Source organism: Adiantum capillus-veneris, chromosome 16 (genome assembly GCF_014529385.1).
Source record: "Adiantum capillus-veneris isolate H3 chromosome 16, ASM1452938v2, whole genome shotgun sequence".
NCBI lineage: Eukaryota > Viridiplantae > Streptophyta > Polypodiopsida > Polypodiales > Pteridaceae > Adiantum > Adiantum capillus-veneris.
The window spans coordinates 10985904-11013594 of NC_140946.1; the positions used below are offsets into that span (position 1 = coordinate 10985904).

The 27691-nt window shown below is 44.1% G+C and overlaps 1 protein-coding gene across 2 annotated transcripts in view; it reads right to left on the minus strand.

Annotated features, from left to right (window-relative positions):
- Positions 1-5558: 5558 nt before the first annotated feature.
- LOC147438562 (uncharacterized) overlaps positions 5559-27691 on the minus strand; it is a 57140-nt gene continuing 35007 nt past the window's right edge. For both annotated transcript variants that reach the window (XM_086484646.1, XM_086484645.1), the window contains one exon: positions 5559-6957. In XM_086484646.1, coding sequence (XP_086340772.1) covers positions 6116-6957 — 842 coding nt within the window. In that variant the 3' untranslated portion in view covers positions 5559-6115. The remainder of the gene's footprint in view (positions 6958-27691) is intronic.

The following is a 27691-nucleotide window of genomic DNA, read 5'->3' on the forward strand; positions in this document are numbered from 1 at the left end:
AACATTCTCTTTCGAGGATATTTTGATTGAAATCACTCAGCTCAATTTTTGCTACAAGAAACTAGTTCCACTCATAAGTACATGCGTTCGTATTTATCAGGTGAATCAGTTGACTTGATATAGTTTTATTTGAGTAAAATATTAATGTTCTTAAGAATATTTTTTGCATTGATTTTTTTGAGGGAAAAAGTCTCCTTCAAGGTGGGAGTAATGCCAACACAAGGGTAGGACCATAGGTCTTAAGCACGGCTAGTTAAGCATGCTAAGTGGAGGGGTCTCTTAATACATTTCAAGGTACAAATAAAGAAGGGAAATTAAAAATCACTTTTGAAAAAAAAATCTACATGTTTTAAAATAAGGGGGGTCATTTAATTTGTGAAAATATGTATGTGAAGAGAGGTTATTTAAATGATACTTGAACACATGTGATATAAAGGGTTAATAGTGGAGGCCCCGTGGTGGTTGGGTGGACAAGAGTGCAGAGTTCCCCTTGTCCTCTCATCACTTATGGAGATGGCATGATGTATGGTTAGAATCCAAGCGTTCCTACATTTGTTTTGTCTTGAAGCTATCATGTGTGCTACATATATACTAACAAGTGTTCCACTAGAGAATTGCAGCCTATCACTCCTTTTGAGGCTTGGCATAGCAAGAATCCATCCATTGGTCACTTGCGTGTGTGTGGTTTCTTGGTTTATGCTTTGGGGCTTGAGCAATACGCAAAAAAAATTAGATGATAAGGCTGTGAATTGTATTTTTATTGGCTACAATCTAGAGAGCAAAGGTTATAGGTTGTATCACCCGCAAACAAAGCATACCTACAAGTTATGTTATTGTGTGGAAGATGAAGTTCAACCTTTGTTAGCATAAACCAAGCAAACAAATATAAGCTTGCAAAATGTCTACGATACTTTGGTGCCTATATTCAGTGGCGGAAGTGCGAATGTAAGTCCTAATGAGGTACATATACAACCTTTGCAGGTTTCAAAATGACATTACATGTCATCTAATTTTTCATACAAATTTATAAGATGTAATTGATGAGGATACGATTAAAAATGAGTAGACTAGAGGTATGCCAAGATGGCTGGTGCAATCTATAATGCTATTGTGAAAAATGGCACATGGTTTTTGTGTGACTTGCCACCTAGTAAAAGGCCATTTGTACTAAGTGGGTTTTCAAGTTGAAACATAAGCCTAATGGTAGCATTGATCACTATAAGACTAAGCTTGTGGCAAAAGGGTATGCTCAGATGAGACTTTGCTTCCACATTCTATAACCACAATTTGGAGCATGTGTGTATCGGCAGTTCATAATGGTTGGAATGTACCTTAGTTAGACATAAAGATAGTATTTTTGAACAGTGATTTGAATGAGAAAGTTCATGTATTGAAACCTCATGGTTTTGTTCAAAAAGGGCAAGAAAACAAGGTGTGCACGCTTATGAAGGCATTGTATTGTTTCAAGCAATCTCCATGCACTTGATATGAGAAGCTTCATGCTTATTTGGATGTGCCTGGTTTTCAAAATAGTCCAACTGAGAGAAGTTTGTATGTCAAGCATGCAGATGATGTATTTCTAATCATTGTGCTCTATATGCATGACATGCTCACCATACCAAATGAGGGACACCTTGCTTATTTTAAGGCTAATTTAAATGCCCATTTTGAGTTGTCAAATATGGAGCGTTTGCATCATTATTTTGACATGCAATTTAAGCAGGTCGATGGAGTTAAAATATATTGAGACATTGCTCCATAGATTCAACCTTGCGGATTGCAAGCCTATTGCTTGTGCTGCATAAGGTGTTGCACCTTTTACATGTCAAATTTTGGGGCTTTTGCATCATTATTTTGACATGCAATTTAAGCAAGTTGATGGAGGTATTACTTTGTGTTATGGAAAATTTATTGAGGCACTATTTCATAGATTCATCCTTGAGGATTGCAAGACTATTGCTTGTGTGTAAGGTGTTGCACCTTTTACATTAGCACAAATTGTATGCCACATGAGCAAGTGTCTTTTCTTCACTCCCAAAATTAATTACTTTAGATTTCATATATAACATGAGGAGATTATAGTGGACCTTGCAAAGATCAAAAATATTGTAAAATGGCCACAACCAAATCCATTAGTGAGATTTGAGACTTCTTTGCTATTATATGATGGTATAGAATCTTTGTCAAGGACTATGCCTTTATTGCTACACGTTTAACTAAGTAATGCAAAAAGGGGTCTAAAATAGATTGGCATGAGGAGAAAAAAGTTTTAAACAATACCTCACATCAGCTCATGTACTCAAACTTCTCAATTTAACTCAAGAGTTTGAACTTGAATTACTTGCAGGTGATTGGACATGACCTAGCTAGCTTGTTCATTTTGCTTGGCTAATTAGTGAGCTAAAAGGCTAATCTAGATGCTTGATTCACTATTAGTGAGAGTTTCTTACCTTTACACATTAGCCAATTTAAGATATCTTGCACTAGCTATCCAAGTATCTAATCAGCCATCTATGCATCAAGGCAGCTAAGGACCTTACCATCTGTAATTAGCAAGCTATTTTAAAAAGCTGAGAAGATAGGATCATATTTAGAACCAGAGTAGCAAGTGATAGCTAGCTATTATAAGTTGACCTAGCTATATGGGCAGCACCTAACCAATCAGTACAACTAACACCGACGTCCTAACAAGTAAGTAGGAAGCATATCACTAGCTAGTAAGTTGTTGACTAACTAGCTATAGTGGATAGCACCTAACCAGTCAATGCAACTAATAGCAGTGGCCCTAACAAGTTGGTAAATAGCAAGTATGTGCCTAAAATTCAACTAGATAGCAGCCTCACTTGCTGTTTTGATGCTCTTTCTTTGATACATGGGACTTGGGGGATTTGAAGATATAGGAAGAGCATCAATTTTTTATATTTTCTTTTGCACAAGATAATTTGATATGAGTAATGCTTTTTTATGATGGCCTCATCAACAATGATATGTAAGGGAAAAGCCATGTGCTTCGATTGGCACCCATAATCATTTGTAATATTTTTGTGGGAAATTTTTCAAATCTAATCATTTGGAATATTTAGACATTGCACCAAAATCCTCAAGAAAAGACGAAACAGCTGATATCAAGGTCGATATTTTTTTAGTATTTTTTTTAATGCTCGATTTGGAAAAATTCACTTTTGAGGTTTTTTGAAGCATTAGAAACACTCAAAGTTCAATAATGGTACACTTGCCAACAAATCACAACATAGCACATAAACAAGATTTTAAGAATATTCCAAATTTTTGGTCTCTAAATTAGAGGTGGATATGTTCCTCACTGGAGGTCAGAATTTTTTCTTTGTAAATTGTGTTTCTAACTTACGGGTCTAAATGTTTTCTTTTCTCTAAATTGGCTAATATTTGGAAGGGATAAGCACCTCCCCCTGTGGGCCCGATAAGAGTGAAGAAATGAAAAGCCCTTCGAGAGCGGAAAATCAAAAGACATCTGTATAAAGAGCTGGCCTTGTGTGCATCTTATTGTTTTTCTTTTTTATAACTTTTTAATTAGGTAGGTACTCTGATTCACTTTCCTGGAAATATCTTCTTAAATTTACTAAAGGAAGATTGAACCTTAGGTTGTGAAGGTTCAATAGTGTAGAAGCTGAAGAGTTTCTGTTAATTGAAGTTGAAAACATTATGTTTACACCTCTTATAGCAGCAGATTGTCACTAAGAGAGGAGGGGAGGACTTGCCGAGTCGAGTGGCCGACTTATACACAGAGAATCCATTAACCGCGTTGGCCCTTGATAGGCAGACAAGAGGTGGGTCAGCTGCCAAAGTTAGCGAGAATAGTGGGCACGGGATGGAGGTTCTAGGTGGTAAGAGACAAAAGTTGTAAATATATGGGTCACAAATATTGTTATAGATGTGCATGGAAAAGACATAGAAATCCAAGTGAAAGGCAAGATCCGATGTGAACCACCACGCTCGTAATGCAACCACGGACTCCACCATGGCCAAGGGAGTGTGGAGGTAAGGAGCTCGGGTCACCACCAACCCATAGTAGGCTAGACTGCACGCTATTGTGCACCACACATGATATGCATCATATGAGGCGGACAACACCTACATATACATGTCCACGTTAACCCCGGCAGCCCACAAGCATTACAACCATGGGCACCCTCAAACCTTGCACACGCTCTGCATCCACTCTCCAATGGCTTGCTTGATACAGCTCTACCATCAATACAAGTGGTCCACGAGCACCTTTACATTCAAGACACAACTATACTCTGTTATGTACATTCCAAAATGAATGCAACTTCTTTGTATCCATCATGGCTCATGTCAATGCATCCAAATTGATTCAAACAAAATGCCATTCTTGAAAACTCACGTGCAACAGCTTGTCAAGGAGTATTTTCTGTCAGGTATAGGGTGCAATAATTGAGCATTTTGAGTGGAAACTCTAATGCTTTAGTGTGATAATTTCACCAATGCTCGTCGAGAAAATCCATACATGTCAAATTGAGTCTAGAATGGCCTTCATCTGTATGCTCAGTCTGACTCATGGACAGCTTTGTGACACAGATCAAGGATTCCAAAGAGCAATTAACCACTGTTAATGAATCTTGCTTGAGAGTTCATTTGTGCATATTGTTCCCAATGGTCTTGTCCATTAGTTTAGTAGCTTTCAATCTACCCTCGATAGTCAGAATATTTTTTCGTTTGAAGATATCTATCTTGTTGCTTATGAGGCTAAAGATAAGAAGACATCAGAGAAGAAACACTTTAAAAAGTTTTGTACGTCACATGATCATCTGATTGAAATGATTGTCTTGACCCAAAAAAAAAGGCCAAGCAAAGGAGGCTAACTACAAGTTGTGGTCGCCGCTCATCCTAATGTAAACCCTAGAAGCACCGCACAATGCAAGCGTTTGGTGGCTAACGCAGCCATATGACGCATGTGTATCTGCTGTGAATTGCAGCATACCCGTACCACTTTGCAACACCATGTTCACTCTTTTAACAATCTTTGCTCACATCAGCCAACAACTTTTATCCTAGAACAAAAATGGGTAAATTTCGCTCAATTGCTACTAATAGCAATACCCAAAACTGCATTGTTATAGCATTTAGATACCTACTCAAGATCAACGGTGTCTTTATTTATTGAGATGTGCATAAACAAAGTCATATGAGAAATAGGAGTCTTTCTTTGATAGAGAGACATTCAACTCACAACAAGAGTCGAGCATAGTTTTTTCTTATCAATGCTCACAGTGCAAAATTTGCCTTTAAGCTGTCACACCATGCAATCTCTACATAACAACTTTGTAAACTATCAGCCATTATGCCCAATAGCTCTACTTTGGAAAAAGTTTGGCTTTGGTATCCAGAGCATGAAGCTCAAACATCAAAGATATTAGTTGCAGGAATGGCTGAGTTCTGTCAAACCTTCTTGACATTATGCCAGAAAGTACCAGTGGTCAACTGGTAAAATCACCATCTTAGAGCTGAAGAGGACACATATAACCTGCCAAAAATCCTTAAAAGAATATAAATTCAACTGCCCGAGAAACTGCAATTAATTAGAGACTGAACCATCGATAAAGTTCAACAGCAATGTCACAAAAATTTTATGGATCAGAATTTCGGTGATTCCTGTTCATGTTTACAAGATGAGCTGGTGGGAAGAGATTAAGTCTGATGAAGTCTGATGAAATAATACAACTGCATTGGCATCTAATGCAAGAAAGGCTGTGCCGACCGCAAAACTTGCACAGCCCAAGCCTATTTAGGAAAGTGATAGCGGTGCCCTCTCTTCAGCCTTTTCTGACGCTGATTTCAAGGCTCCACAAGCCCTACTCCTTTTTATGACAGAAAAGCTCCTCTAAAGATTTTTCAGGCCTAGCCTGAGTGACTACTTTAAATCCTCAAAACATAGCTGGCTAAAAAAAGGGAAGCCAATTATTTTGAAGCATATGATTATCTGTGTGATTATATTTTCAACTCCGTCTGCTTCATGCCAACAGACATCCAGCACTTGATTCTCTGTGTGAAGGCTAGATTGGTTGGTTGGATTACTCTGTTAAAAAGTAAGAAAACCCCAACTGGACATGAAAACTTATAATAATAGTTTGCAACCCTCCGGAAACGACAGGGATCTCACAGCACTGGAATCAACCAAGCCACACCACCTCAAGTCTAGAGTCTGCAACTGTCTGCAAGAGTTTGCAATTTTCACAACACTCACATCTGTTATGCTAGGGCAATTGCTCAAATTCAGTTCTCTTAAGACAGTCCCATCATTGCTTAATGCTGCAAAACAACTATCAGTAATTCTGGAGCAGCTCTCTAAGTTCAAAACTCCAAGCATTGGGCAGAACAAAAAAATCAGCCTCACAGCTTCATCCGACACATTCAACCATCCCAGATCTAATTCATTGAGAGTAGATCCACAACACCTAACTAGCTCCATGATTCCTTCATCCGCTATCATTCTACAACCGTTAAGCTTCAGCTGATCAAGAGAGGTACAGCATTCTGCCAGTGACTGCAATGCATCGTTCCCAACCTTCAAGCAACTGCACAGATTCAAGCTTCTCAGCTCAGAACATGATCCTGCAATGCTTTGAACCCCTGAACTAGCAATCTTTGGGCACGAGCTCACATCCAGCATGCGCAGGCATTTGCAACCTTGGGATAGGAATACCAGTCCTCCATCTGTAACTTTATTGCATCTCTGAAGACTCAGCTCGGCCAACTGCTTGCAAGACTGGCCCAAAGCTTCCAACGCTCTATCTGTCACAAGCTTGCAACCACTCAAACGCAGAACCTGTAACAGTGAGCAGCCTCGCACCAACACCAATATACCCTTATCCGTTACTCGTCCGCAATCAGTTAAATCTATCCAACGCAAGGTAGAAGTACCAGACCCTAAAGCTGCTAATCCCAAATCAGTGACCCCTGTATGCAGTAAGAAAATGTCCACACTTCCTAAGAAATCCGTAGCACAAATAACTGATTCTTAAACTCCTGCAAGCACTGTTCGAAAGATGACACTTTTGTTGCATATCAAACTTGATTAATTGGAAGGCATATCCATACTCTAGTGGCAGACATGTTTAAATGTAATCACTTCACAACTGTCATACTCAATAATGGTCCCATGGATGACAAAGAGGACTTCACAAGTGTGGACGGTGAGTGTACATAACATCAGGCCCCCACAACATAATATATAAAGTCGAATAACAGTCATAATTGCTGGCAACATTTGCAAGAGCCAGATGTATGTAATGACTAGAGGACTTCACAAGTCTGTCTTCAGGGTAGGCCCCCAAAAAATGCTTCAATAAAGTTCAAAAACAACCGGTACTTGTTGGCAAATGTTTGTAAAAGCGAGATATATCTGAATATGCAATCATGACCAATCATGATTCACATGTTCTGACAAATGAAAGAGATATAGTATACATATACCCAAGGGCCCCACGGCCCAAAAGCTATGCTCCAATGCGGAAAGTGAATCCAGGGAAATACTGCTCTAACGTTCAAAACTCCAATATTTTGCGTTTTACTGCATAAAATAGCTTCAGAAGTCATGATTAATCAATCTTTGATAGATGCCCCATTTTTGTATATCTTTACGTATCCACATGAACACCTCGGAGTCTTCTTCTCTATGGCATGCACGATTTGGACATTTATGCTATTAGCGGCTCCAGCAAGCTGCTAGGGCCTCTATTGGGGAGCGTTTACCCGCCATATGCTCTTCATCAGGCGTGTACGAGGCTTGCCAGTTGGGCAAGCAACACAAGGCGGCTGCCTTTCCGAAGCAGGCATCCAATAGAACCTCGGCACCACTCGCACTTATTCACATTGATCTATGTGGCTTGATAAGCACTTCTTCATTTTCTAGAATCTTCGCCCACAGCAACCTATGATCAAAAGAAACCTTGTGCTAGGTGATGGGAGCTCCAAGACTCCACATACACCACAAGGGCTGATTCTCTAGCTTCAATGGAGAGCTCCGGTGCGTAGAGCACGCTCACTTTAGGGGGGGGGGGGGGGGAGGGTGTACTGCCAACCTGTGAAGAGGGGGAGGGGGTGCTCCTATATAGCTAGCAGGAAGAGAGGGCGCTGAGAATGAGGGAGGGTGAGAGTGAGTGAGAGAGTCACTTTGCATTGGTAAGTGTGCCAAGTGGCGCACTTACTTAATAACTTTAAAACCATTCAACTTTCACATTTAAAAGTCCCTAGGCTATTAATGAAATGTGCAAATTAACTCACAACTGCACACATAGATGTAATTAGTGATATGTTAGCTGCTCCCCAGCACAATGCTGTACCGACATTGCTCTTGCATTACCTGTTCGCATTTGTCCGACCATTTGGTCCGGCACAAACAATTTAAATTTGTTTAACTGACTTATCCTAAGGCCGTAAAAATAATTCACGCCTTAGGGTTACTGTTCTAAGGACCCCATCTCATTCCTGTGCTCGCACTAGCGCGGTAATTTTTTGAGCCTGAAATCTGAGGCTACTATTTACCTCTTTATTGAAGACCCGATTTTCCAATCACTAGGGCTTCAGGGTATCTTTCAATAACCGTTAACAATCTAGCAATGTCAGACTTTGTAAATAATTAATTCATTTACGAGGAAATAATTATCTAATTAGTTGTGTGCAAATCAAAATAGATCTAGCAATTCTGGGGCCTCAGGTGCACCCAAATTTAGGCCGGAGCATATCAGGGGCCCCATGCAATCAAACAAGTAAAATCAAACACATTCACTTGACTTGCAGAGACTGTTGCAATCATTCATCCCTGTCACAAACACACACCACACAATAAACCACAAAACATAGATTGGGGGGAAGGGGGGGGTGATATCCGATTCAAAGATGGTTTGTCTCAAGAGTTCTGGTGCACAGCCTCTAATGCAACAAGTGCACAGGTGACCTCCTTGACAAATCAATCCAATGTTGGTCTCTTCGAGCATCATACATGGTTCCATAGTCATGCCCAACAAAGCATACCCTTCTAAACAATGTCTAATCAACACATTAAATCCACTACATATCCAATGTTGGTTTGTACCTTTTCAACGCATAGCCCCCTAGTATATCTAGCACATATATCTTGCTAGGCTATGTCTTTATGCTATTTAACATCGATACATCAACCCACAATGGGTATGTATTAGTCTATGCTCACTCGTGAGTGAGTCGTGTGCATCATTCAATATGGTTGTCCTATGAGAAGGTAATTCACAAAGGCAGTGACAAAAATACAAGAGACCGTCACGAATGAGAGAGTCGAAAAATGCATACTGACTTTTAATACATTTAAGAGATACTTTCTGAATGGGAACTATGGACATTGACTCGAGAGCCAAGATCTGTCCTTTGTGATTGAACGTATTAGCAATTGGGTTAGCTTTACTAGGAACATAATTAATCAAATCACCAAATTGCTCCCAAGATATCACAAATTGGTGACGTGTCAGACACACACACCTCCAGCATGGACAGCCTCAATCCCGGAATGCTGATGTGGCAGAATGCTGACACAGCTGGCTGTACAGCAGCAGGGCTGACACGTGGCAATTGTACAGACCCCAGGGATTTGCGGCGCCATTTGCAACGGAATTTACGGAAAGCCTGGCTGCTTTTTCCTACGCAGGCCTGGCTGCTTTTTCTACGCTATTTGCTTGCTTTATTCAACGCAAGTGAAGAGAAAGAGAGAGAAAGCCTTTTGCATTATTTTGTGGCCAAATATGGCTAGAGAGAGAGAACCTGCTTTATCAGAGCTTTTGATTTTCAGCTTTTGGGCTCTTCTTTTAGCAACCCTTGTAATCTTTAAATATGTGAGGAGGCCACTCACAACTCAGAGCATCTGGATGCAGAGTCCGAGTGTGAGCGCCTGCCCACACTCTTGTACTTTGAACTCAGATTAATACAAAAAGAAATATCGAAAGGGGCGTCAGTCTTTGGGGCCAATATCTCTAGGCACGGAACTCTGCCAGGCCAGTGTCGAATAGATTGTGAACTGTGAACTGTTTTGAAGTGGTTATTGGGTGCTGTCACGGTAGATTCTTAACTTGGAGTGTCCAAGTCTATTACAGTGGTATCAGAGCATAGCCGATTTCTCTTCTACTAGAAATTCGATCCCTATTTTTTTTCCGCGGCACCTATGGCTTCAGGCAAGGATCAATCGACTCCCTCTGCATCCGAGATGCGGGAAGGGATCACAACGAAGATTCACGCAAGGAGTATGGCCCGCCTCGGCCTACTCATGCGGAGCGTCAAGAGATGGAGCGCTGACAATTGATCGGCGATGCAACAAAGATGATGCTTAATTTTGCCAAGGACCCGAAACTGGCGAAATATATGAGCAAGACCTCTTTAGAGGAGGTGCACGCGCAGTGGCAGAAAACCAAAACACCACCCCCCAAAACCTGCTCTCAAGAAACTTCCTACTCCCAGGAAGTATACAGAGAAGGAATTAGAAGACGTGGTTGATGCACGAATTGCTCAGCTTTTTGACACACAGAACAAAGCTGAAAAGCATAGCAAAAATCAAAAGAAAGGCACTAACTTCCCGGGTTATTTGGGTCGTCAGACTACTTTTGAAAAAGAAAGAAAGCAGAAAAAGCGTGTTCGATTTGAAGGAGTACCCAGTTCTTCTTCTTCTGCTTCTGACAGTTCTTCTAGCTCATCTGACTCGAGCAAACAAGACCGAAAAGGCAAAAAGCGAAGCAAAAAGCAACGCTTCGGAAAGGGCAAGAAAAAGGCAAAGAAGTCTAAATCTCGCCCCATGAGTGACAGTTCTACAGAGGACTCGTCTACAAACAATTCAGACTCTGATGAGAGCAACTTTGATACAAAGAAGAAGAATTTTTACAAAGCCAACCAGTATGACTTTATGGAAGACAAAAGCAAGAAAGTCCGAGAGTTTAAGGAAGATGGACAGTCTTAAATTTGACACGTTTTCTGAATATAGAGATGCTTCGAAGGCTGTCTTTTGTGCAGCAGTTTGACATCGCTTTCGCGCGAGGACGTTACTCAGAGCACTCTAAGATTCGGAGAGCTGCCTCTTACTTTAAGGGGAATGCTCCAACTTGGTGGTCCACGCTTCTATTAAGCAAGACTGCGCCAGTTAAATGGCTGAAATTCAAGAGGCTTTTTAATTCGTCTTGGTTGACTCGAGAGTATGAACGCGATATACAAACTGCTTGGAACCATCTTCGGATGACCAAGAAGGACACAGTGGACGCTTATTGCGAGAAATTATGGAGCTCTTTTCTAGCCGCCTCTTCATTTAAGAAGATCTCGTTCAAGGAACACATTGAGCGGTTTACCTTGGGTCTACCTATAGAGATCTGAGATCACAGCTTGGAACACAAGTCAGCTTCTATTCAGAAGTTGATGAGTCATGCGAAACGGGGTTTTGCCATTCACTTTGGCAGTCTGACCTACCCCACCGATGAGATCATGACACAAAGAGCCGAACAGACTTCGACAAATGAAAGTAGAAAGAGAAAGAGCAACCCAGAAAAGAAAGATGCACGACCCAAGCTTACTCCTCAGGAGAGAGCTCGCTTCATCAAGGAAGGGAAGTGCTTTGGATACGGGAAACTGGACATATCCCCGCGAAGTGCCCTAAAAAGGCACAGAAAGAACAGAACGACAAGGACGACGAAAGGCCTGAGAATTCGAGAGCAGCTGAGGAACGTGGAAGAAAAGGCAAGATGAAAACAGGACTAGTTCCAGATTACGTGGGTACCGATCCCAGCACGGTGGACGAGAGTACAGAACTTTGTCGAGCTTGGGGCAAAGTGAAAGACCAAGAAGCTCTGATCTTCTTTGATGGAGGAGCCAAGGCCAACTTCATTTCACCGGAATTGGCGGCGCGGCTCGAGCTCACTCCCGATCGGATGGGACCACTTACGTAGGCAGTTCTAGTGGCACCCGGCAGGGACATAGCCATTACACCTGTCATTGGCAAACTTCGGTTGCATTGTCAGGGGTATCTGAGACATGAGGACTTTTACATAATGCCTTTGGAAGATTGTGATGTTCTCTTGGGAATTCCCTGGTATCACAAGAGCAACGCCGTGGTCGACTATCGGGCGAGGAAAGCGACATTGACTACAGAGAAGGGCAAAACCATTGTACTTGACATTAAACTTAAGGGCAAGTCTGTCCCTATTGTATCGGCTTCGGCCATTTCAAAGTTAATGAAATCCAATCTGTTTGTTTACTCCATCTTTATGAAAGAGTTGAGTGATGAGGATAGGACAAATATGTCTGAACTTAATAAAGAACGCCAAGATTTTCTCCGCTCTCATGCCGATTGCTTCTCAGAGGGCCTGCCAAGCGAGTTACCACTTGCTCGTCCTGAAGATCATACCATTGATCTGATACCAGGAAGCACACCACCGAACCAGCCACCTTACCATGTGAGCCGAGCACAGAATGAAGAGAATATGAACCAAGTGAAAGACCTCTTGGAAAAGGGCCTTATCCAGCCTAGTACTTCACCGTATTGCTCTCCAGTGTTGTTGGTTTTGAAGATAGACAAATCTTGGATAATATGCATCGATTATAGAGCTCTCAACAAAATCACCATCAAGAACAGATTTTCGATTCCTAGGATTGATGATATACTCCACAAATTACAAGGATCCTCATCTTTTAGCAGGATTGATTTGAAGAGTAGATATCATCAGATCAGAATCGCGCCGGGAGACGTCTACAAGACAACCTTTCGGACGACTTTTCGGTTATTTGAGTTTTTGGTGATGCCTTTTGGCTTAACCGATGCTCTTGCGACATTTAACCGGATGATGGACAAGATTTTCAAGAGTACAGGCTATTTGTTGGCGCTTTCTTTGACGATATCATTGTTTTCTCCAAGAATGAGGCAGAACATAGAGATCATCTGTTTCGGGTCTTTCAAGCATTACGAGACCACAAGTAAGTGATTTAATGCGAAGAAAAGTGAATTTTTCCTACTAGAGACGCTCTTTTTGGGACACAGTGTCAGCACAGCAAATGGATCCGGCCAAGATAGAGACTATCCGTGATTGGCCCGATTTGAAGAATGTCCATGAAGTTAGAAGCTTCTTGGGATTGTGTTCGTACTACAGCCGGTTCATTCGAAAGTTTGCAGAGGTTGCTTCCCCTTTGCATATCTTGACACAGAAAGGAGTCCCTTTCTCGTGGGGACCCACAGAGGTGACTGCCTTTCAGACTTTGAAAGAGAAATTGACTACGTGACCAGTTTTGACTTTGCCGGACTTGCAGAAGTCATTTGAAGTATATTGTGATGCTTGTGGTCATAGTCTGGGTGCGGTCTTAATGCAAGAAGGCCATGTCATTGCTTACGAGAGCCGATTGTTCTCAAGGCCGGAATTGACAGCACAGATTTATGAGAAAGAGCTTTTGGCAGTTATCCATGCTCTTACTCAGTGGAGGCATTACCTACTCGGAGCGGATTTTACTGTCTTCACAGACCATCAGAGTTTACTGCTTCTTGTCACAGAAGCACCTATCGCAAAAGCAGATGCGGTGGGCAACATCTTGTCACAGTTTCACTTCCAGATTGTCCATGTTCAGGGACAGAAGAATTTGGTGGCAGATGCTTTGTCTCGGAAGCCGTTGGTTCTGGCTATTTCCGCGATACATCATAGGAGCTTCGAGGATATGGTCGACCAGTATGCCACAGGATCCGGATTTTGCGAACGTTTTCACACAGATACGGGATGGGGAGACAGTAGCGGGATATTCCATTCGGGATGGCTACTTGATGAGGAAAACCATGTTGTGCGTTACCCAGCCGTTGAGGAAAAAGGTTATGGCTGAATGCCACTGTCCACCTTTTACAGGTAACCGCAGCATTGCTACCACCATGAAAGGGATAGAGATATATTTCTTTTGGCCGAGACTCGAGAAGGATGTGGACGAGTTTGTGCGCAGGTGCTTAGTATGCCAAAAGGTCAAGTTTGACAGACATAAAGCACAGGGATTGTTACAGCCTTTCCCATACGCACCCGCCCCTGGGAAAGTATTGCAATGGATTTCATTTTTGATCTCCAGAGAACACAGAGTGGTCACAATGGTATCTGGACTGTTATTAACAGATTTAGCAAGCAAGCTCGTTTCATTCCAGTGAAGAAAACAGTCAAGCTCGATCACTTAGCGAGACTGTTTGTGGCCCAGATTCTCAGATTACATGGCATGCCTGAGACGATTGTCTCCGACAAGGACCCCAGATTTACGAGTTTGTTTTGGAAGGCAATTTGGTAGAACATTGGCACGTGGTTGCAGTTCTCGTCATCTTTCCACCCGTTGACTGACAGGCAATCTGAGATTTCCAATTCACTAGTTTTAGATTTATTGAAGTCTTATATCTCGGATCAGCAGACTCAATGGGAAAAGTATCTACCTTTGGTGGAATTTGCCCACAATAACACGATACACTCTTCGACGGGGAAGGCACCATTTGAGATTGTTGAAGGTGCTGAGAAGGTTCCACCCTTCCTAAGCACGAAAGATAAGATTTTTGAAGCTGATGAGTATATGCGCGACTTAGACACGGCTTTTGTCAAGGTCTACGAGGCTTTGCAGAAATCCCAAGAATGACAGAAAATGGCAGCGGATCACCATCGTCGCGATTTAAAATTGAAGGAGGATGATTGGGTGCTCTTACGTTTTGAGAAGACATGCCTGAGAAAGAAGAAGGGAAAGGAGAGGCTTTTTCCAAAGCTTAGTATGCGATACTACGACCTTTCCAGATCTCTGAAAAGATCAATGATGTCTCCTTCCGACTGAAACTGCCTGACACTTGGAGGATTCACAATGCATTTCATGTGAGTTTCTTGAAACCTTTTAAAGGTGATGTGCCCGAAGATGGGGAGCCTGATGAGCAACCCGAAGTGGAAGAAAACGAGGAGATCCTTATTCCTGAACAAATTTTGGCACATAAGGACACAAAGAATGAGGGTAAAGTAAGAAGGCGGTTCTTGGTTAAATTCAAGAACTATCCTGCATTGGATGCGAAGTGGATGGAGGAGGAGGACCTAGCAGATACTCCTCAGATTGTGAAACTTTACCTTGAAGCTTTTGGTTTAGCATAGTCTACTCCAAATGGAACCCAGAATTCAGCTTGGCCGCAGATCTGGTGCAGTGGGATGCACAAGAGGGGAGTTACTCCGCTCCTTTGTCAACAGATGCCTTGTTTTTTAGAATACTAGAGTCACTGATGTCTCTTTGAGCTTCAAGGATACTGAGAGCTGACAGTATTCTGCTACATGACTTTATGAAATGAAATTCCGGAATATGAAACTGATTTGTTCTTGACTTGTTTTAAAGTGGAGGAACTGATAGACGAAATGACTGTAGCATTTTGGTCTAAATGATCTCGAATAGACATGGTTGCAATAGGGGTTAGTCAATAGGGCATCGATGAGGTCTTGAGTGGATCTAGATGCGATTGCTAGCTGCATTGCTGATAAATCATGGTCTAAGATCCGAATGAATGTTGAATGTCATGTAATGTCCTGTGATGTCGTCTGATGTGACTGTCGATTGGTACATGTACTAGATGTTTGTTCCTAGTGCGTCGGTACTAACAGTCAGTGTCTGCTAAGACAGTTTATGGCTTCTAGCTGTTTTGCAGACGTAATCGAGGGCGATTACAATGCTTTTAAGAGGGGGTTATGTCACAAATTGGTGACGTGTCAGCCACACACCTCCAACATGGGCGGCCCCAGTCCCGGAATGTTGATGTGGCAGAATGCTGAGACGGTTGGTTGTACGGCAGCAGGGCTGACACGTGGCAGTTGTACGGACCCCGACAATTTGCGGCGCCATTTGCAGCGAAATTTATGGAAAGCTTGGCTGCATTTTCCTACGCAAGCTTGGCTGCTTTTTCTATGCTATTTGCTTGCTTTATTCAACGCAAGTGAGGAGAAAGAGAGAGAAAGCCTTTTGCTTTATTTTGTGGCCAAATATGGCTAGAGAGAGAGAGAACCTGCTTTATCAGAGCTTTTGATTTTCAGCTTTTGGGCTCTGCTTTTAGCAACCCTTGTAATCTTTAAATATGTGAGCAGGCCACTCACAATTCAGAGCATCTGGACGCAGAGTCTAAGTGTGAGCGCCTGCCCGCACTCTTGTACTTCGAACTCAGATTAATACAAAAAGAAATATCTAAAGGAGCTCCAGTCTTTGGGGCCAATATCTCTAGGCACGGAACTCCGTCGGGCCAGTGTTGAATAAATTGTGAACAGTGAATTGTTTTGAAGTGGTTATTTGGTGCTGTCGCGGTAGATTCTTGACTTGGAGTGTCCACGTTTGTTACACAAGACTAGAACCAAACTAGCTTGACAGTCACTTCAAGGTGTACTTGTACAGAGTGGAGCCACTTGAGGGCTTGATGATCCTTACGAATAATTAAATCTCTATCATGCAAAAAATGCTTCTCATGCTTATGAGAATGAATGAGGTTTTTTTTCATGCAATGATTGATTCTTTTCTGAATTGTGGGACTATGTACTGAGAGATACTACTAGGCTGCGTGTATTATCCGCTTCCAAAACATGGGAGTGAGAGATTTATAACGAAGACGAAATAATGTGCTCACAACGAATGACCGAAGGAGAGGCACCTTCGATAGAGAGAGTGAGAGAGTTTTCTTTCCAATTAACTTGTGGATTAAGCTCACAAAACCACTTAATGCCGAAAATCATATCACATCCAGATAGAGAAGAAATAACTAATTGACGACAAAAACCTACGTTTTGAATTGAAACTGTTACTCTGGGACATTCATGCATGATGGAAGAGTGCATGCCAAGAGCAAATCCAAAAAACGCACTGAGATCCATTGGAATAGCTTCTGAACGTGCGCTCTTTACAAGCCAATCACTAATCACATCATGCATACTGCCATGATCAAACAAGATCACAAGGCGTTTACATGACCATAACACTTCATGAGAGACTCACCTAGATGATGATTAGAAACTTGGGACACATTAGTTTGCTCATTTATGACACTAATAAAAAATGTGGGTTCTTTCTTAGGACAAACTCTTTTCATGTCACCTTTAGTGTGCACACTGAAAACATCTTCCTTCTTTTCCATGCTCGGTTCTTTATTCAAGACTTAACCAACCTCCTACTATTCCTTGAGAAGATTTTTCATCAAGTGTCAACTTAGGGGTTTCCTGAGTTGTATCATCTTAGGTGACTAGTTTTGTGCTCTAGGTGTTGTAGAAGATTGAGAAGCAGAGATATTGTGGTTCTTACCATTGTTCTCATCATTCTGTTGATTCTCTTGGTTTTGAAGGTTCCGCAGGGTACTTGACTTCTCCTTTGGTTTACTTTGTTGTGCTTCATTTCTTGCTTAAGAGCAATTTTGACGGTGTGATTAAAGTCCTTAAGGTTAAAGACTTGCACATCGTATTTCATGTATTCATCCAAACCAAAGAGGAAAATCTCCTTGGGAGTCTCATCCGACTTACGAAATTGAACACCAATTTGCAAAAACGATTAGAAAAAGACATGACGGAAGTTCCATTTTGCTTGAGGCATTGCCAATCTTCTTTCAACCGATCAAGGTACTGCAGGGGCATAAAACGAGCCTTGAGCTTGTCTTGGGAGTCAGCATAGATGGGGAGGAAGGAGGATCTGGAAATGGTCCTCCTGATGTAGGGACTTCTTCTTCTCCAATTCCACTTTCATCACTTTCATGCAAAGTATCCATCCTGCTTCTAGTGTAACCATGCACTGAGTACTAGGGTACTTAGGGTACATAGGGTACTTGGGTTCTTGGATACTTGGAGGTTCTTGGTACTTGATACTACTTGCAATCTGCATTTAAAAAGGTTTTTCTCTTATCCAAGCTCAACTCCTTCCTATAGGTCCCCTTGGCGGCCTTGCCCTCACGCCACGGTTGCTTTTTCCTACCTCACGTCGATTGGCCTACCGATATATAGAAGTGTAAGGTGCAGCGGAAATGAATGTTGAACTTTGCTCAAGATGAGTGCTCCGAACTGTGCTCAAAGGTTCTTTTTTCTTACGGAAGCCTTCCGTTCCTTTAGTGAAAGAGTGCAAGTGATCACAAACAAAGTGGATAAACACTGTGAATGAAGATACTGAGACTGAGAGATAGAGAGAGAAGAATACGACACCAGAATGTTGTCAAACCCTCCTCCAAAGGTCCCACTCTCTGTCGCGAGAGCGGTCTACTATTGAATGCACAAATCTCTACAATGCTATGGACGTGCTGACGATGTCGACGACGGTGAGGACGACGATGAGATGGGCTGAAATCTGAAAACGCTAATGGCTGAAATCTGCAAATCTTCTATCTGCTGAATTCTCACTCTATGACGGCGATGACGACGACACGCTGAAAACACAGATGCTAAAATCTACGAATAGCGGGTTGAACCTACAAACTTCGGCTGATCTAACCGTGCGGCGAGGATCTGCTGCGGAAAGGTGAGATCTGCGAGATGCTGACTGCTAAGAACTGAAAACGCTACTGCTAGGGCTGAATCTGTCGCAGGGAATCTGCAAAACGCTGAGGTAAATCTGCAATGCAAAAACGCTGGGCTGATCTGCTTCTTGATGCAAAAACGCTAAGGAGTCTGCAAAGATCTGCTGTCACCAGGGCTGAATCTTGATGAAAAACGTTAGGCTAATCTTTGGTCTGTTGGCTAGAAAACGCTAGGTTGGCCTGCCGGGGAGTCTTGCTGAGAAGGTGCACTGTCGGACACCGGGTCCATGCTGCCTCTTTCACCAGAAAGTGCTAGCGCTAGGTTTCTTATATATTTGCTTAGCCAAATTGCCCTGCCCAGTTTCCCAACAAAGTCACTTATTAGTAATAAGTGAAAATGGCTAAAATAGGGAAAATAGGTCTGGGAACTGTAAAAATGCTCCTGATGGGTTCTAATGGTAATTTGATGATCATGTTGTGTGCAACCAGAGGATATGCATCTACTCTAAGTGTTTAGACATACACGGTCTGCGACAAAAGTGCCAGAACACTTCCTAAGCTAGGCTAATTGAACCCTTGTCATGAAGTAGCTTGTCCGCGTACACACAGGGTTACATATGCACGTGACATCCCCTCCTTTTCAAAGTGAGGTACTCGTACCGAATTGTATGGCGTCGAGGGAGATCGCCAACAGCGTCTGGAATCCTGAAAAGGACTCTTCACCGGCCCACTCTTATGTGTGGGTCATGTGATACTTGAACTTCATAAAGGTCTGCAATGCTTGCTTCTTTGGGCCGCGCCGAAAGCGACACAAAGTCATACGTGGCTCCTTCAATGCTTCAACTTCGTCTATAGTCATGTGTCTACCTTCTTCAAGAATCTTCGAGAATGAAATTTCCTGAAACCACTTCCAACACAAAAACATGAACATACCCATTCCATGTAAAGTGACTGGAAAAATTCTAGTCTTCTGTAAAGTGTGCATGCAATGTAGATGAACATATAGACGGAGTGCCAAACCGTTCATCAAACACACGCAAACAATGGAATCGAAACTTGTCTTTCCGATCTAAATCTATCAACTATGGCAAATCACAAAGGAAATGCCAATGCTTGATGCTCAATCCTTCTTGTGCTCTTTCGGATACTATGTCATGCCAAGGAAGAGATGTGGAATGCGAATTCCTTGAATGCAAATATTTCATCTTTTCATGAGTAATCCGCATGCATCCGTGCTCATTCATGAGTGAATCGTGTTCATCGTACAATGTGGCATGCCTATGAAAAGGATCACATAATGACGGCGTAAGGTGCAACGGATGTGAATGATGAACTTTGCTCAGGATGAGTGCTCCGAATTGTGCTCAAGGTTCCTTTTACTTACGGAAGGAAGAGCTTTCCATTCCTTTAACGAGAGAGTGCAAATGATCATAAACAAAGTGGCAAACACAGTAAATGAAGGTGCTTAGACTAAGAGATAGAGAGAGAAGAATACGACACCAGAATGTTGTCAAACCCTCCTCCGAAGGCCCCACTCTCTATGGCGAGAGCGATTTACTATTGATTACACAAATCTCTACAATGCAATGGACTTGACGACGATGAGGACGATGACTAGACGGGCGGGGAAATTTGAAAACGCTAATGGCTGAAATCTAGAAATCGTGTCTGCTGAATTCTGACTCTATGTTGATGACGACATTGCGACGACGACGCGCTGAAAACGCAGATACTGAAATCTGCTTCTTCCGAGCTGAATCTACAAACGCTGGCTGATATGACCGTGCGGCGAGGATCTGCTGTGGGAAGGTGAGATCTGCCAGGTTCGGGGCTTGCGGTACGGAGTCTAGATGCTGAAAACTGAAAACGCTAATGCAGAAAAGGTTATGACACCGGAAATCTGCAAAAACACTAGGCTAAAATTCTGGCGCAAAAATGGTAGGGCTGAATCTGTATCTGATGATGCAAAAACGCTATTGGAACTGTTGTCGCCACGTTGGTCTGCTACAGTTGAAAACGCTAGGTTCCTTCTGCTGTAGATGAAAACGCTGGCTGGTCTTTGACGACTGAAAACGCTAGGTCTCCTTGCCGGTCTTGCTGAGAAGGTGCACTTCGACTGTGGTCTCCTGCCTCTTCTACCAGAAAGTGCTAGCACTAGGTTTCCTTATATATCGACTTGGCCAAATTACCCTACCCAGTTTCCCAACAGTCAATTATTAATAATAAGTGAAAAATGGCTAAAATAGGGAAAATAGGTTTTTTGCGTTGTAAAATGCTCCTGATGGAATATGATGGTAATGTTGATGATCATGTTGTGTGCAACCAGAGGATATACATCTACCAGAGAATATACATCTACATCAGAACACTTCCTAGGCTAGACTGACTGAACCCTTGTCATGAAGTAGCTTGTCCACATGCACATAGGGTTAGATGTGCACGTGATATTCCCTTCTTTTTTAAAGTGAGGTACTGGTACCGATCTGCATGGCTTCCTTGTAGGCTACCAACATTTCAGGATAATCTTTGAAAAACTCTTCATCAACCCACACTGCTTCATGGGTTCCTCGATCCTTGAACTTCAAAAAGTACTCTCACTTGCTTTTTTGAACCATGACGAAACCGATGCAACAACACTTGCTCCGGCTCCATGACTTTAGCTTCATCGATGATTTCCGGTTCTTCTTTTTCAGAAATGTCCTTTGGAGGTGTTCCCTGAAACACTTTCAACCAAGAAACATAGAAAACGTTGTGCATTGACCATGAGTTAAGCAATTGCAATTTCATGAAACCTCATTTATCTTTTTAATGACAGAAATTGGACCATACATTCAAAAAGAAAACTTTGGACACCTACTTCCAACTTGCTTAAGACATTGTTTCATGATTCTTAAATACACCCAATCCCCTTTCTTGGTCGAAACATCCTGACGATGCTTATTAGCCTGCCGTGAGTACGACTCCTGAGCCTTACTTAGCCAAAGCTTCACACTCTCAGAAATCTCATCCAACGACTGACTTTCAGAATTGGCATCAGGCATTTGACTGACCGAGCGAGTCAAAAGTAACTAGAACGGACGGCCAAAAGCTGCCTCATACAGAGTTCGACCAATGGCAGAGGAAAAAGAGTCATTCAAAATAGCCTGAACCAATGGGAGATGGAGCTCCCAATGAGACTGTTGATCATGCACGTATGACTTTAAAACATCAAAAGCCAACTGATTGTAAATCTCTCTCTGCCCATCTGACTGTGGATGAAAAGCCGATGAAAAGTTCAACTTAGTGCCAAAATTTTCAAAGAGTGCGCGCCAAAAGTTGGACGTGAACTTAACATCCCTATCTGAAACAATCGATTTTGGCAAGCCACAAAGGGGGTACCAATGCTTGATAAACAACCGTGCTACATCTTATGCGGTGACTGTGGTCTTACAAGGAATTAACATGAAAAACTTGCTGAAACGATCAACAATTGTCAAACATTGAGGGAATTCCTTGAATGCAAACTAGGTGGAAGGTCAATCCTATAATCCATTGAAATATCTTGAAAAGGTCCATCGACAATAGGCAGCAAAAGCAAGAGGCCTTGCTACTTACCCCGAGGAGCTTTTACCTTTTGACATATAGTGCACTGTGTGACATAATGAAACACATCTTTTCGCATTTTAGGCCAATAAAAGAATCTTTCTATTTTTTCCAAAGTGGTGTTTATTCCCCCGTGCCCACCCGTGAGAGTCATGTGCATCATGCAAGATGGTTGGCCTGAGAGAGGGCAACACACATAGACGTTGACGAAAATACAACCCATCATGAATGAGACAGTTGCTTGGCCCTTGGGAAGCAAGAGCCTGCAACCATTGCTTACCAAACTCGGAATCCGCATACTCGTTCTTCATGCTGTCAAAAGATACACCCTGAAGAGAAACTGTGGATCTTGACTCAAGAGCCAAGATCTGTCCTTTGCGCCTTAACGCATCTACAACAAGGTTAGCTTTTTCCAGGTACATATTCAATCAAACCTCCAAATTGCTCAAAAAATTGTGAACATCGTGCTTGGCGATCACTCCAATGTGCACTAGGCATAGACTGGAGCCACTTGAGGGCTTGGTGATCTGTGCGAACTGTAAACTCTCTACCATAAAGAAAATGCTTCTAATGCTTAAGAGAGTAAATGACAGACAAAAGTTCTTTATCATAAATTGAATAGTTATTTTCTACACTATTGAGCTTCCGACTAAGGAAAGCTACGAAACGACCATGTTCTTGAAGCACAGCGCCTATGGCGACATTGCTCGCATCCGTCCATACCTCAAAGGGGTCATCCCAAGAGGCAAGGATAAGACACGGCGCTTCAGTCACCGCAACCTTGAGAGCTGCGAAAGCCTCAATGGCTGCCTCCACGCACAGTCGGCGAATCTTTACCCCTTTCAAAACATCTGTCATAGGTGCAACAATGCGTGCAAAATTCTCTATGTGAGAACTATATGCTTCATAAACCAAGAAAAGAACGCAAATCATATACAGTTTTGGAAAAATCCGAATTACGTACCTGTTCCACCTTCGCGAGGTCTAGCTTGACGCCTTCTGTAGAAATGATATAACCCAGATAAGTAACTTCAGTGAGAAAAAACTCAAGATTTCTTAGCTGCAATGTACAACTAACACTCATCCAAGCGGGTTAATACCCTTTCTACATCCTTTTCATGTTGTTCCCACAATGCAAAAAAAATGAGAATATCATCAAGAAAGATAGTCACACATACAGTAACCATATCACCAAAACGGCCTACCACGAGACAGTTAAATATACCCACGACACCTGTCAATCCAAAAGGCATAACCACATACTCCCATTGCCCTCGCTCTGTGCGAAAAGCGGTCTTGAAGATGTCGCCTTTGAATACCCTTACCTGATGGTATCGACTTTTGAGATCGACCTTGCTAAAGACCTTTGCCCCATTGAGCCTATCAAGGATATACTCAATGTGAGGTAGCGGAAACTTGTTCTTGACGGTCATCTTGTTCAATGTCATGTAATCAACACACAAAGAGACGAACTATCTTTCTTGTGGACAAACAAAATGGGAGCAGCAAAAGGACTTACACTAGGACGTATGAATCCTCTAGCCACCAACTCCGTGAGTTGCCGCTCTAACTCTTCTTCCTGTGTCTTGTTCAAACGGTAGGGAGCCTTACTGACCGGCTATGCCTCCTCCGTAAGCTCGATGCGATTGTCCTCCGGCCGCTCGTGTGGGAGACGGGATGGTAGATCATCTTGCAAAAAGAGATTCTTAAACTTGGTAAACAAAGTTGAATACCTGTCTAGAGTCTGAATGCTCTAGGTAACTAGAGCAGCATAAATGAATGCCGCTTATGCTCCTCGTCGTAATTCACGCTTTACCTGCACATGAGAAATGAGAGGCAAAGAATGCAGATCCTCCTCAACACGAATGATCATATGAGAGTGACTCTTGGCATTTAATGTGAGAGTGTTATCCTCCCAATCAATGAGAGGGTTATGCTCAAGAAACCATCTAATACCCAAAAGCATATCACATCCTGAGAGAGGAGACACGACAAATTTCCTACGAAAAGCAGCTTGTTGAACTGTAAACAACACATCAAGACACTCTTGCGTGATGAGGGAGTCCATACCGGGAGCGAAGCCAAACACCTCGAGAGCAGATGTCTGACTAACCTCTAGGCGAGCTCTCTCTACAAGAGAGGCACTAATTACATCATGCATACTACCTGGATCAAACAATAGGACAAAACGCTAACCCTTTACATGATCATAACACTTCATGAGAGACTCATCAATGTGTGTGTCAGAGACATGAGAAGATTCAGCTTGGTTCATTAAGGTGCTTGTGGTTACTGCGGGTGCCTTAGATTCTTTAGGTGGGGATGTCTTACAACAAGCAGCTTTAATATGACCCTTGACATGACATTGATAACAACAACCTTCCTTAGCATAAATGACTTGTTCTTCTGCCGTTATGTATCCTTCTATAATTCCTTTTGCGGCTTTTCATCAGAGGTGAGCTTAGGTTTCGCAAGTGTTTTAGCTTTACCCTTAGATTCATTGTTAGAGTTCTTTTCCAAAGAATTAGAGGAAGATTGGCTAGAAGAGTTACCGTTCTTACCATTCTGAGGGTTCTGAAAAGTCCCGGAGGTACTTTGAGACGACTTGTTCTCCTTAGGCTTTCCCTTATTGTGCTTAATCTCTTGGGAGAGAGCAATTACTACCGCCTTGTTGAGATCCGCGGGGTCGAAGACTTCTACATCAAACTTGATATATTCGTCCAACCTAAAAAGGAAAGCCTTTGAATTTTCATAATTGAGAAAGCTAGACTAAGAAGAAGCCAGTTGGCTCGCTACTGCTGCTCGCCCCCCCCCTTGCTGCGCCATCGCTACCCTCCCCCCCCCCCCCACCCGCTGCCCCTGCGCGCTGCCCCACAGTCCGCCCGCTGCCCCCCCGTGTTTTCGCGCTGCCCTCCTCTCGCGTTGCCATCCCCACCCCATCCCCCCGCTCGCTGCCGCTTGTGCACCCGCACACTACCCGGCTGCCCACTTCGCCCTCGCCGTCCCACCATCCCCCCCCCCCCGGTCCTCTTCGCTCCCGAAGGTCTTCTGCACCTGGCTCGGCAACGCTTTCTCTTCGGACAAGTGCTTGGCGTACTCGTTCGCAGATTTTCTTCACCGCTCGCTTCTTCGACTCAGCAGTAGACACAGATGGAGGCTCCAGCTCCACCTCAGAGGGACTCACCTGAAGCCCCCTCGCCCGACCCTGCTGAGCCCATCATTCGACTTGCTCTTTCGCCGACAGAGCAAGCGAGCCTTGCCGCAGAGGTAGAACGCTTGCAGGCGACTTCTGTCATTTGCAAGGTTCTCGGCACCCGTCCTAGCAGAGGAGACCTGCGAGACCTTCTCTAGGCCCGCCTCCTCGCAGAGGTGGGCAAGATCTTGGATGTCCAGATTCTCGGACGGGGGTACTACCAGATTGAGTTCGAGACTTCCGAGATGGCCTCCAAGGTCATAGCTATGAGTCCATTGGCCATCCGAGCATCACGCGCCCACTTTCGACAGTGGCGACATGGTTTTGACCCGACTTCGGATGTGCTAGTAGAGGAGGCGGACATCCCCATCTCAGTCTGCTTTCCGGGTTTACGGAGGGAGTACCTTCCACTTCTCTCCAGGATTGGCTCCGCCATCGGGACTGTCCTGGAGACACCTCGTGCGGCAGCATCAGTAGCTGCCAAGGCGGCTGGCATCCCTTCAGTTCGAGTTTTGGTCAGAGATACCCACACGCTCCCGAAGGTCATCCTTCTGCCTCGGGTGAGTGGGGGTTGGTTTAGACACAGTGTGGAGTACTCGGGTCTCCCGAACCAGTGCTTCATTTGCAGACAAATGGGCCACCTAGTGAAAGTCTGTCCACGGAGGAGACCACGACCCGCACCTCAGCCTCAGCCCCAACCTGCCAAGGCTGGGCCGCAGCCACAACCAACGACAGCGCACAGATTCAGAGCCACCCTCCAAGCCTGGGGCTCCAGCGGAGGAGGGGTGGCAGCAGGCCCGTGGCCGTCGACGCCAGGGGCCACAGAGACAGCCTGGCACTCAGAGTGGCCCTCAGGTGCCTACTCAGCAGCAGTGGGTCCCCACGGGGAACCGCTTTGGTCCTCTTGAGCAGGAGGAGCCCCCTACGCCAGCCTCCACCTCCGCCTCACCCTCGCCAGCCACTCCGCCTTCCGATTTTCCCTCCTCCTCCTCATCCCCTCCCCCGCCCTCTGCTCCCGCCCACTCCGCACCTCGCCCCACCCCGCTTCTCTTCTCCTCCGCCCCCCCCCCCCCCCCCCCCCCCCCCCAGCTCCTTCTCCCCCTCCTCCTGCTCCAGCACCACAGTCGACTCAGGAGACTGGTCCCTCGCCGGCGGCTAGGAGATCTCTTGGCAGCGCCTTTGCCACGAGTCGCCTAGCGAGAGAGGGTCAGCCCTTCTTGCGGCCCCCTCTGCAGATTCAGACATCTTCCCTTGCAGCTATCCCTCGTGGTCTGACGAGCATTGACCTCCGACGCCGCTGGGATTTCTTCGATTACGGGTTCACTCGCTTTCTCGGCGATTCCGCAGCAGACCACGAGGCAGCCTGCTTCAGGGTCCACGCTTTGTTCCTTGCCGCCAGGGGGACAGAGGCCTTGGACTCGGCAGTTGGTTTCTCCTTCCCCCTCTGTGGTAGGACTGAGACAGAGTGGTCCCTCGACTCAGTGGTGGGATGGTTGCATACACAGGTTCTTGAGTTCTCTCACCACATGGGAGAACTTGGCGTTACAGATTTGCTGCAGACCTTGTGGCCACTGGCCAAGTTTGCGGTGACACCCCCAGACTCAGCAGGATGTAGACACATTGTGGTGTACTTTTTTGCTGATACGCAGTGTTTGCCTTGCTATGTATACAGTCATGAGGACTCCTCGAAAGAGGAGGTTGCTTTACGCACGGCTCGCTCTGTTTGGGCTTGGACCACGCACTCACTACAGTCTCGCCTATCTATAGGGCGCCTATCTATAGGGCGCTCGGATGCGGATTACTCCCCATCCAAGCCAGCCTCGAAGATAGCCTGTCTTGCTGCTGCGGCAGCATCTGTTCTCTCTCGCTCCCCATGAGGATCGTCTCGTGGAACGTGCAGGGACTAGGTGGGCCTCAGTTTCAGCGACAGAGGGGCCGATTGCGTCAGGAGCTTCAGCGTTTCCTTGTGGGAGGAGAGATTGATCTCCTTATGCTTCAGGAGCACCATTTGTCTGAGAGCCGCATTCGGCGTTGTGGTCAGATTTTCCGTGGACGCAACGATACCTTTTGGTCAACTGCTTTTGCACCTGGAGGCATCCAGGGTGGGGTATGTATGACTATTGCGGACTCATTGCAGCAGGCCATTGTGGGCAGAGGGATTATTGTGCCAGGCAGGGCTCAGTGGATTACTATGCAGGTTCAGGGTGGCCTTGTGGGTTTCCTGAACATCTATGCGCCCAATGTGGCGAGTGCTCGTACAGAGTTTTGGTCACAGATTGTTGAGTCTTTGCCACAGGTTGACCAGTGGTGTGTAGGAGGGGACTTCAACATGTTGGAGGACCCTTCTAATAGGATCGGAGGCAGCCATGCTATTGTGCATGGAGTCGAGTTAGCAGCTTGGGAGAGGTTGT